Source organism: Phoca vitulina, unplaced genomic scaffold (genome assembly GCF_004348235.1).
Source record: "Phoca vitulina isolate PV1807 unplaced genomic scaffold, GSC_HSeal_1.0 scaffold42, whole genome shotgun sequence".
Classification (NCBI taxonomy): domain Eukaryota; kingdom Metazoa; phylum Chordata; class Mammalia; order Carnivora; family Phocidae; genus Phoca; species Phoca vitulina.
In genome coordinates, this window is record NW_022589745.1 from 6,677,303 (window position 1) to 6,689,389 (window position 12,087).

Below are 12,087 nucleotides of genomic sequence, written 5' to 3' on the forward strand. Positions count from 1 at the left end.
AAAAACACCACAGATCTCAAAGTGTCGTCTGCCTCAGGCTTCTCATGAATGAGGCAGATTAAAATAAACTTACATGACACAGATAAGTCTCAGTGAGATTCTTTGGCCATGTTTTATACAGCGATACATTGGCCTTTTAAGGACAAGCTGATTATCCCCAAAGAGAATTGGACTCTATTAAGGATTTTGGAGGGGAGCCTGGGAAGACCTGTTGTTTTCTAGATTCAGGCCTGGAGGTAGGAAGTCTGCCCAGCAACTTCCCCGGTTGTGATTCTCTTCTCGTGCTGCTTCTTAAAAATCGGAGAATCCTGAGGTTCAGGCTTCTAGATGGATCCTCTTGGGCAAGATCATTTGGCAGAGCCATCTGGCTCATTGCCTACGTCGAGGAGGCAGCTGAGGTTCCCAGGCGAGTTGTGCAGTGGGACCAAGATGGAGCCTTGGCTGGGTCAGCAGCAGGTGGTCACCAGTGACCGAGCTAAAGGAGCAGGCAAGATGGTGCCCTTGTGAGCTGAGGAAGCATAGGAGGGAAAGTGGAAAGATTTTACAGAGTATGGAGGTGACAAAGCTAAGGACAAGGAATTTTAAGGAATCCCCCCCAACAAAAAAAAAATAGGAAGAAGAGCATGGAAAGGTGGCTGTTGGCTGGCTCTGTCTTCCCCCAACCTCCACTCATCTCCTTGTCCATGTTCGTTCACCAGTCAGTGGCAGTCGCATGCTCAGGTTGTTCTTGATCTCTGCTAGCTAGCCTGGTCTGCCCCACGACTGAATAATTTTATTTCTCCTTGTGAGATTACAGACTTTTGACTACTTACTGATTCATCTTGTCAGACTTTTCCAAGTGAAGACAGGAAGAGAGAGAAGGGAGGATTGTTACTTTCAAGATTGCCTGTTTGCAGGGCGCCTAGACATGCGACTCTTGATCCCAGGGTTATGAGTTCGAGCCCAAGTTGGATGTAGAGATTACTTAAATAAAAACTTTAATAATAATAAAAAAAGATTGTCTATTTGCTAGTGGTATCAGATCCATAGTCAACAGCAGCAATTGAGCTTCATAATTTATAATCAGATCATGCTTGGTGTTTCAAAAAGCCATTTTATAAAATATATGTGTTGAAAGTAAATCAAGAGTTTAAGAGAAAGCACAGTACTTGCTTGGCACTGAGGAAGTATTCTGGTTGGATTACCCAGGGATAATTTAATTCTTCCCATGGATCATAAAAATTCATTACTCATGAATTGAGGCCAAGGCTGCTGAGCACAAGGATGTGTACTAGTTTTGGCTGTGGTTTTCACCCCTGCTGGCCAGAACAGAAGGCAGTTCATCTGTGGCCCTGGGGCTCCGGGGCTGCCCCAGCACACAGTCAGAGAAAGATTCAGAGCCCGACCTTCATACCGCAGGGCACTCTTGCCAAGACAGAGCATCTGGGCTCCAGTGCTCGCGTTCTCCAGCCCAGGCAGAGACGAGAGCAGTCATTTCCTGAGACGCCCACCCTGAGTCAAAGTGCCTCTGTGCTGTGCGGTTTGCGTACACGGAGCCTGTAAATGCAGAGGCTCACGTCCAGGAGTATGAAGCTGGATTAATGTATCCACTGATGGGGATTCTGTTTGTATTTGTAATCGTGTATTTCTTTTAAAAAAAAACAGCTTTATTGAAGTATATTTTACATATCGTAGATCTCACCCATTTCAAGTATACAAGTCAGTGATTTCTAGTAACTCTACCAAGTGGTGTAGCTGTGACCATACATCAGCCTGGAGACAGTTTCTGGCCCCAGTAAGGTCCCTCATGTCCTCTCACAGTTAACCCCCAGCCCCAGGCAACCACTGATCTACTTTCTGTCTTTTTTGTAATAATTAAGCTAATTATTTTCTGACAAGAGAAGTAATAGTTTCTTATTTTAGACATTTGAACAGCTCCAGCAAGAAAAATCCCCTGGAACGAAGGCCAGAACCCCTTTGGTCCATCTGGCACCCGGACTTCTCAGCATTGTCTTCCCTGCCCCTCTGCTCATGTGGCTGCCGTGGGCCTTTGCCCACTTCCCCACCCTGCTCCTTTTGCTCGGGATAGCTTCACCCCATCTTGCAAGACGAAATGCTCCCTCTTTTGAAGGTCTATCTCACATAACCCCCGGTCAGCAAAGATTTCCCTGGTGTCCAGACTAAAAGTAATTTTCTTTTCTTAGAAATTCCATGGTGCTTTATTTATGGCTCTTCAGAGTTTTCACAGGGCAGTTTGCTTACTTAATTGTGGGCTTTATCTTTCCTATTAGACAGTGAGTTCCTGGGGACTGAGGTTCTGTCTAGTCCATCTTTGTCTGCTAGCCCTCTGTGCCTCTTCAGCTTCATCCCTGTCACTCCCTGAGGACCCTGTGCATCTCCCTGGCAGCTGTAGTGGCTGTGTCCTATCCTGGTCACAGTGGGCCGTGGGCCCATCCACGGCATCGTGGCTGTGTCCTGTCCTGGTCACAGTGGGCCGTGGGCCCATCCACGGCATCGAGACTAAGAGCAAGCCAGCCCGACGGATAGCTGTCGGTTTCCGACTTCACTGTTTCACTCTAAATACCAAAGCTTAGTTTACCTCTCCTGGACGTAACACCTGTCTATCAGTACCTACTTTCTTACTTGAATTAAATAACAAATAGTCTTAAAATAGATTTATAAACCGAATTGTGCATTCTTTCCCCCTGCTGTAGAGAATCTTGTTTTCCTCACTCATCCATCCATACACTCCTACTTACTAAACATGCCTCTTGTAACAAACCCACTAGACTTCTTTCTAGTAATAAGATTTTTAATCTGCAAGCACCTTGTTCTTTTTTCCCCCAATCCACTGTATGATTGGGTTGTGCTGGTGCCTTTGGCTCAGCCTGCCACCCTGGGCAGCTCTGATGTGCCCCTTCAGGCCGTGTTTGCTGCCCTTTCTTGCACTTGCTTGTCCAAGATGGCTCTGTGTTGGCTCCTCTCTAGGCAACGTTCGGGACCAAATTGATCTGTGCCTTTGACTCTTAGCCATGGCTCTTTGTGATCGTGTGGATGGATGGGCAGTGTCACGAGGCTCAGTAACTGGGGCAGGCCCCTCTTGCCCAAGCACAGGTTGGCCCTCCCGGCTGCCCAGAGCCAGTCATTGTCTCTCTCCACAAGGAGCCCCTGGTGTCTGTGCAGAGTAAAACACGCTGCATGTGCTATGTCTTAGACTTTCTGTGTTCAATTCTTGGTGTGTATTTCTTTATTCTTCCTCTCGAGATGGCAGGCATTGTGTTTTTATCTTTGTAGCCAGCTAGTTGCTGCCTATAAAATACATGCTCAATAAATACATGCTGAACAGAATAATGAATTCACGTATACATTTGCTCTATGACGTTTAGTTTAAAGGTATCAGCATATCTCTAGAGTCTGTCTCTTATGTATTAGATGCTCAGAAAAATGCTTCAGTATATTGATTTACTCAGTCCGTGTTTCTCAAGCACCTGCTCTGGGCCAAGCCCTGTGCTAGGTGCCACGGAGAATATAAAATGAAGTGCACTTAAAGCTGTCCTTTAGGATGTATGATGTGAGACTGCTGAGGTGAAGCAGGGTAGGGCCTGTCAAGTGCCTGAAGAAATTAAAAATATATACATATTGGAGGATTTGGAAGGGAGGGATCACTTCCTCCTGGCAGCTGGGGGGATGTTAATGGAGAAGGTAGCATCTGGGGAAAGCCTGATGGATGGGAAGGCTTTTGGGGGAGGGGATTGGGAGGACACTCAGCGGGGAGAGCAGACTGAGCACAAGCAGAGAACAGCAAGGACTTCCACTTGGCCAGATATAAAGATGGAAAGTGGCAAAGGAGGTTGGACCGTGGAGGGTCCCAAGGGCAGGAGTCGGTTTAACCTTTATCAGGGACACCACCCCAGATGAATCAGACAGCGCTGCAGAGGAGGGGGTGGGTCAGGCAGAGAGCAGGGGCTGGTGGCCAGGAGCCTCAGTCCAGAAAAGGGGCAGAGAGACCCATCCAGGAACATGGTGGCAAGAATGGCAAGTGGGGAGTTCGTGGGCGAGCAACTGGTCCGCAAGGCGGAGCAGAGCGGAGCCCGGCAGGAGGGACCTCCCGGAGGCAGCCGGGTGGGCTTGCGGTGGCAGCGGGCTTGGGCGCGTAGTTGCCGGCAGGTGTCCTGGCGGGGGGTGGAGGTGTGGAAGGAGACAGGCGTGTAGCAGTCTGCCCTCGGATTCCCTCCTGCCTCGGTTTACAGTGCAAGCCAGGTGTGTTTGCATTAGAGATGATTCACCAGCATGGCCCTTTGTTTGCCACTGTTCCTTCCAGTCATCCGAAGACCTCGCCTTAAACTCCGCCTCTCGGTGTTTAAAAATCTAACTCTTCAGGCTAATCCTCGCAAGTCCCTGCTGATTACAGTGTGCCTTGGAGGGCTGCCAGGTACGTGACAAACGTTGAGTTGTGGAAGCCTCGGACAAATGTTACCCAAAGAAGGCATTTCTGAAAGGACGGTCGTGCGTCGGTTGTGTGTGTGGCACGGTTGGTGGCTGGGTGCAGGGTTGTCACACACCTCTGCAGGTGTTTTTCTAGTCCGTTTGTTCCTCCCATTTTGAGGTTTCATATGCCGAATAGTATATGAAAATCAGATCCCATGTTGCCTGGAAAATTGTGCCTAGAGTTGGTTTTCCTATTCAAGGTAATTCTACTAAAATTAAACATTTTCTCTGCTCAGTGGTAAGAATAAATGCACATGGTTCCAAAGTCCTTACTTGTCTCTCCTCTTTTATAGGCCCATAATCTAGGTGTGTGTACCCCAAAGTGACATGTGCCCCAAGGCCCTGGCACTGCCAACTGGCATCTGCGTTGACTCACGGCAGCGGTGCGCTAAGCCGGGCCGAGGAGAAAGTAGATCCTCAGCTGATTGCCGGGGAGGGACTGCATGGGCCTCAGGACACAGGGAGCCAGGACCTAACTGTCCCCAACTGAAGCTTGGTGTCTTAGCTTCCCTCGTCTGAGGCCAGCAGGGGCAGCCATGCTTGCTGTGAGTGTGCTCTGAGTGTGTGTCGGGAGGGTTTGGTTCTAGTCAAGTTAATCCGTGGTGACAATGTGCTAAGCCTCCGTCCCTGGCCTTCTTGCTTCAGGGAGAAGAACAGAGCAGCTCAAGACCTCCCTCCCCCCTTTTCTCATTTTTCTCCTTTTCCAGCAATACACACACACACACCACACGTCCCACATACACCCCACACCTCACACACACAACACATGCAACACACACACTCATTTCTCTTCCTCTCTCTGAACATTGGCTCCTACACATTCACCTAGAAGAAGAGATTCTCTTCTTCATTCTGAGTTCCCCTGTGGGGGGCTTTTCTGGGGAGATTGGGGTCTGTGGGCCCTGAGACTTCAGTGAAGCGTAGCCCAGAACATTGGAGCTGTGAGTGAGAGCAGGAAGTGTGTGTTTGTGAATTCTATTTGGTATCTTTAAAGTGGTTCTGTCAGTGATTGTTTTGAAATAATTTTTCTTTGTCATAATGATGATCTTTTCACAAACTAAATAGTTTAATAGAAGGCTATTATTGTTGTGAAGAATAGAGAAATACAGACTTTCTGAGAGTTATGTTTTTATTTGCAAGGTACGACCACCACAAGGAGCGTAGGAATGGATAAGGCTGTCCTGCTCGTGCCGGCCAGGTTTTCAGGGGAGGTTAATTATTACCAGGTGTTCTCTAACATCTTGCTGTCCTTACTTCAGATTAAAAAAGACATCGAGGGACGCCTGGGTGGCTCAGTCGGTTAAGCGTCTGCCTTCGGCTCAGGTCATGATCCCAGGGTCCCGGGATCGAGCCCCACATCGGGCTCCCTGCTCAGTGGGAAGCCTGCTTCTCCCTCTCCCACTCCCCCTGCTTGTGTTCCGGCTCTTGCTATCTCTCTCTCTGTCAAATAAATAAATAAAATCTTTAAAAAAAAAGACATTGAATAAGAATTTTGTTTGTTTGCTTTTTAGATTCAGAATATGAACAACATCATTTCCTTCCCCCTGGACAGTTTGCTGAAAGGAGACCTGAAAGGAGTGAAAGGGGTAAGCCGTCGACCACCCAGCTCACTGGGAACAGTCACTGGGGGACTAGAGTCGCGGTCATGCTGGCCTGTCGGGGCACGGCACACACGCGCCTTCCTCCTGGATGGCGTGATGGCTGCTTGCTGCCTCGGTTCCCTTGATCTGCTATGCTGGCACCCTTTCAGTCCTACCGATGGTGCCCCAAGGCCCTTCTGGCCACCCTGCTGGTGCTGTACATGTGGGAAGGGGAGGAGGGTGGGAAGGGAAAGCAGCAGCTCTCGAAGCCTGTGAGTGGTTTCCGCGCTCTGTCGGTTGAGCAGGGGAGCCTGTGCAGGGAAGTGTGGTTTTCTGGCCGGCGAGTTGCTGGCTGACCACTGGCCAAAGGGTCCTTGCTAGGACGTAGTTTCCCGGCAGGAGAATCTGCACCAGTAAGGCTCGAGCGGACTTTCTTTTTCTGTCCTCCGAAGGACGTTCACTGTTCAGGAAGCGCCTTGCTGTGAATTGTTTCATGAACATGTGAGTGAGGAAGTCGGCTCGAGCGGTATCTGTACCAGATGCCGAGCAGTAGCCGCTGCTGCATGTCGTTGGCACCAACAGATGTGTGATCTGAAAGACAGATGATTGTGCCCCAGTTCTTAGATCAGATTCTCTGATTGGATCTGCACGTGATTCCCAGTCACGTCTGGCTCATCTGGAAGCCCAGGCTGGCCAATCTCCATGACCTCTGCAGAGACCTCTCAGTATTTCCTTCCCGGAGCATGCCAGGGCTGTTGGGGCAGGGAGCACTGGGCCTGGCGAGCCGTTAGGACACTGAGGAACATTCCTCGTCGTCCCGGACCGGGGTCCTAGAGAACACGTCAGCCAACTCAAGTTAGCCAGCAGAATGGGAGGGCAGGGCACACGAGGCAGAGGGACGCACATGCAGGTAGGGAGAAGCGTGACAGGGTGCTGCTCTTGAGGCTTTTTGTATGGTTTGATGCCCTGAGTCCAGGGAGGTGCAGGAGTGGGAGATGAGGCTTCCAGGGTGGGAAGGATTAGTTCATGGAAGGCCTTAGATGCTGGGCTAGAAGCTTCGGCCTTGTCATAATAAGGCCAGTGAAGAGCCAAAAAATAAAAAATAAGCCCCCCAAAGGAGGTTCTTTCTTACAAAAGAACCCTGTTAAAGGGAACATAAATGGAGGGAACCACTGGATAGAATTTTCCAGTGGCTCAGTATGCTTTGAGCCAGGCTTTATCAGAGCGTATGAGGTCCTAAGTTCTAGATAGAAGAGTGGAATCAGGAAACCTCAGAAGAAGGTGAATGGCTTTGATATCGTTTTTGCTGGGCCCAAATCAGGGTTACATCTCTCAGGGGACATTCTCCTATTCATCGAAAAAGTCAGAATCCTTTTTTTTTTTTTTTTTTTTTGTAGAGAGAGGTACTAAAACTCTTGCAGATGAGGTGTTTCTCTGGGTAGAGTATAGGTCACACACCACGGGCCGTGAGTTCCTACCCACTGTAGCTGGGCAGTGCGTGCGTGCTGGGATTTTCCACTTGTTCTCTGTGCGTGTGGCGTAGCTGCTAGTCGCATTCAAAGCCTGAGCTCTAAGTTCTTTATTTTTCATGGGATTGTATACATCATTTATTACAGAAATTAATGCTCCTTTCAGGACTAGTCTAGGAATAAGTAAGTTGTCTTGCCCAGAAGTTAATATTAGTTCTGTTTAATTTATGCCTCTCTGTTTACAGGATCTGAAAAAGCCTTTTGATAAAGCTTGGAAGGACTATGAAACAAAAATGTGAGTGTTTCCATTTTTTTGAAATGTAGGTAATTTGAGATCTTAATTTTAAATTGAGCTTTTATTGCTTGAAGGTATTTTCTAAATAAACCTTCAGCCAGGGAAGAATTCACTTAAACCCGTGTTGCTGTGGTTCATTACAATGCCAGATGCTTTCACACTCGGTGTCTAAATTTCAGTGATGCCGTGGACCTCTCAAACGAGTTTTTCCTGGTCCCTTTTCTGTGATATCATAATGGTTACAGAATGTTATTTTCAAGAAAGCTCATTGAAGGACATCAAGGCCAGGTTTCGTCGATAGGTGTTTCTTTCCCTTTTTAAAAAAAAAACAAAAAACGCTTTCCCCACTTTGTCACCATTTACTACGGCAACACAGTTTTCGGACTTCATCTTCCTGGTGATTTGCAAGAGCCGTCTGCTTGTAGCTCTGTGTCTGAATTTCCCTAAAACACCAGTCCCTTGGTGTAGAAAGAGAGAGGAGAAAAGAGGCACCCCACGCTAGCCTTATTCGATCGCTTCATCTGCCATAAGAACATGAAGAAAGGCTCAGTCGGTTTCCACTGAAGATGGGACTGCTCCTGGCCCATGTCAGTCATGGGCACATTTCGGATCACAGTCTCTCCTTCCCAGCATGGGAGGGTTCAGCTCACTGGGATTGGGCTGGTGACTGTGGGGATAGTGGTTTCAATTACTGTAAATGCTTGAGAGACAGAAAATATTTTTAAATGTCTCATGTTTGCTTTGTAATTACTGTGCAGTGGGTAACAATGTAGAGTTTTCTGAGTGGAAATAGAAACTTTAACATGAAGCCATCTGGTAAAGTAAGAGGTGTTAAGAAGAAAGCTGTTCCAGATGTAGCTCTAAGTAATTGGACTTGGGATGTGTGTGTGTGTGTGTGTGTTTTGTTTCTAAAACCAGCCTTGGGGGACGCCTGGGTGGCTCAGTCAGTTAATAGCTCAGATCATGATCCTGGGGTCCTGGGATCAAATTCTGCATCCAGCTCCTTGCTCAGCGGGGAGCCTGCTTCTCCCTCTGCCTGCTGCTCCCCCAGCTTGTGCACACGCGCACTCTCTCTCTCTGACAAATAAATAAATAAAATCTTTAAAAAAATAAAATAAAATAAAACCAGCCTTGGGTGAAGGATCACAAAGCTCAAACTCAGGAATACCAAACCTTTAATGTTTGTCCCCTCCTGGAAATCTTAAATTTCCATACCCAAATTTCCATACTCGGAGTTGCCTGGATCCCCAAAATCTGGATTTCACTGATGGCATACATTCACATATAAGCACAGATTGTGTTAGAGTACCTTGAAGGTCTGTCCAACCAGAGAAGCTGCTGGCCTTTAGCATCCTTCCTCTGCACACCCATGCAGTGCACTCGACAGGGAAAGGATCTTTGTAGACAGGAAGCCAAGACTTGGTGCTTTGCTGCTGGTCAGCTAGCGAGAGGGTCATTGAGCCAGAGCCAGGAGGTGGCTTTCCATTCAGCTGCTGTTGCTTCCACCCTCGGGTGCCTCCAAGGAGACGCTTCTGTGTATTACCGAACCAGGAGCACAAAGGGGGTTTTGAAGAGGGTTGCCAGAGAGAGTCTTCTGGTTCCGAAAGAGAATGAGATCAAATTCTGTAAAATCAGGATATACATAGATAGAGTGGAGACAGAATTACTCACAAAATCCCAGAATTTGAGAGTGTTGAAAGCTTCAAATAATTCTCAGATAAGTTTTAAAAATAACTCTTTCACCATTTATGCTTGAGATTTGTTCTGCAACCATGAGCACTGTCCCAGTCAAGGCAGAGCCCTGGCAAGACCTCATTCGGCCAGGAGGCGGGTGGTGAGGGGCAGGGAGAAAGTGGAGGAGGGAGGGAGTCTCCTGCCTGCAGCCCCCTTTTGTGCTGCTCAGTGGACACACAGACAGACAAAGTGCTGCCCTGAAGGAAACCTTTGAGGCGTGAGCAGACTTTCTGCCTCTTCTGACCCAAATCTGGCACAAAGTAGGTGCTTAGGAAAGGATTTCTTGAACCAGTACTCAACAAAAAGGGTCAAATTTGATATTCTTATGACCAAATGTATTTTCCTTTCCAATAAGTTAAGAGGCTGTCTTGTATGAAACTGGACCATTTCCTTACACCACACACAAAAATAGACTCAAAGTGGTTGAAAGACCTAAATGTGAGGCAGGAGTCCATCCAAATCCTAAAGGAGAACACAGGCAGCAACCTCTTCGACCTCAGCCGCAGCAACTTCTTCCTAGAAACATCGCCGAAGGCAAGGGAAGCAAGGGCAAAAATGAACTATTGGGACTTCATCAAGATAAAAAGCTTTTGCCAGCAAAGGAAACAGTCAACAAAACCAAAAGACAACTGATAGAATGGGAGAAGATATTTGAAAATGACATATCAGATAAAGGGCTAGTATCCAAGATCTATAAAGAACTTATCAAGCTTAACACCCAAAGAACAAATAATCCAATCAAGAAATGGACAGAAGACATGAACATTTTTCCAAAGAAGACATCCAAATGGCCAACAGACACGTGAAAAAATGCTCAACATCACTCGGCATCAGGGAAATCCAAATCAAAACTTCAATGAGATACCACCTCACACCAGTCAGAATGGCTAAAATTAACAAGTCAGGAAACAACAGACGTTGGCGGGGATGCAGAGAAAGGGGAACCCTCTTACGCTATTGGTGGGAATGCAAGCTGGTGCAACCACTCTGGAAAACGGTATGGAGGTTCCTCAAAAAGTTGAAAATAGAGCTACCATATGACCCAGCAATTGCACTACTGGGTATTTACCCCAAAGATACAAATGTAGGGATCCGAAGGGGTACGTGGTACGTGCACCCTGATGTTTATAGCAGCAATGTCCACAATAGCCAAACTGTGGAAAGAGCCAAGATGTCCATCAACAGATGAATGGATAAAGAAGGTGTGGTATATATATATACAATGGAATATTATGCAGCCATCAAAAAACCCCGAAATCTTGCCATTTGCAATGACGTGGATGGAACTAGAGGGTATTATGCTAAGCAAAATAAGTCAGAGAAAGACAAGTACCATATGATCTCACTGATATGAGGAATTCTTTTTTTTTTTTTTTAAAGATTTTATTTATTTATTTGACAGAGAGAGACACAGCAAGAGAGGGAACACAAGCAGGGGGAGAGGGAGAGGGAGAAGCAGGCTTCCCGCTGAGCAGGGAGCCCGATGCGGGGCTCGATCCCAGGACCCTGGGATCATGACCTGAGCCGAAGGCAGACGCTTAACGACTGAGCCACCCAGGCGCCCCTGATATGGGGAATTCTTAATCTCAGGAAACAAGCTGAGGGTTGCTGGAGTGGTGGGGGGTGGGAAGGATGGGGTGGCTGGGTGATCACAGTGGGGAGGGTATGTGCTATGGTGAGTGCTGTGAATTGTGTAAGACTGATGAATCACAGACCTGTACCTCTAAAACAATACATTATATGTTAAAAAAAAAAAAAAAAAAAGATGGCAGGGAGGGGAAAAATGAAGGGGGGGTATCGGAGGGCGAGACGAACCATGAGAGACTATGGACTCTGAGAAACAAATTGAGGGTTCTAGAGGGGAGGGGGGTGGGGGGATGGGTTAGCCCAGTGATGGGTATTAAGGAGGACACGTTCTGCATGGAGCACTGGGTGTTATACGCAAACAATGAATCATGGAACACTACATCAAAAATGAATGATGTAATGTAATGGTGACTAACATAATAAAATTAATAAAAATAAATAAATAAGAGGCTGTTTTGTTTGCAAAAGACTCACGCACGTTTGTGTTGCAGGCTGGGTAACGGGATCCCTGCAAGCCTGTCTTGTCTGGAGTGCCATGCCGAGGCATCTCAAATTATCCTTGCTTTTTTCACCTGTAGAACCAAAATTGAAAAAGAGAAGAAGGAGCATGCCAAACTGCATGGAATGATTCGCACTGAAATCAGCGGGGCTGAAATTGCCGAAGAGATGGAGAAGGAGCGGCGGCTTTTCCAGCTACAGATGTGCGAGGTGAGCCCCGGGGGTGCGGGCTGCAGCTGCGGGTGCGCGAGGTGAGCCCCGGGGGTGCGGGCTGCGGCTGCGGGTGCGCGAGGTGAGCCCCGGGGGTGCGGGCTGCGGCTACGGGTGCGGGAGGTGAGCCCCGGGGGTGCGGGCTGCGGCTACAGATGTGCAGGGTGAGCCCCGGGGGTGCGGGCTGCAGCTACAGATGTGGGAGGTGAGCCCCGGGGGTGCGGGCTGCGGCTACAGGTGCGGGAGG

At 47.9% G+C, this 12,087-nt stretch overlaps 1 protein-coding gene across 9 annotated transcripts in view; it reads left to right on the forward strand.

Annotated features, from left to right (window-relative positions):
- ASAP2 (ArfGAP with SH3 domain, ankyrin repeat and PH domain 2) overlaps positions 1-12,087 on the forward strand; it is a 165,402-nt gene that overhangs the window by 85,694 nt on the left and 67,621 nt on the right. For all 9 annotated transcript variants that reach the window (XM_032430160.1, XM_032430161.1, XM_032430163.1 and 6 more), the window contains 3 exons: positions 5,979-6,053; positions 7,762-7,811; positions 11,711-11,840. In XM_032430160.1, the coding sequence (XP_032286051.1) occupies positions 5,979-6,053; positions 7,762-7,811; positions 11,711-11,840 (255 nt within the window). The remainder of the gene's footprint in view (positions 1-5,978; positions 6,054-7,761; positions 7,812-11,710; positions 11,841-12,087) is intronic.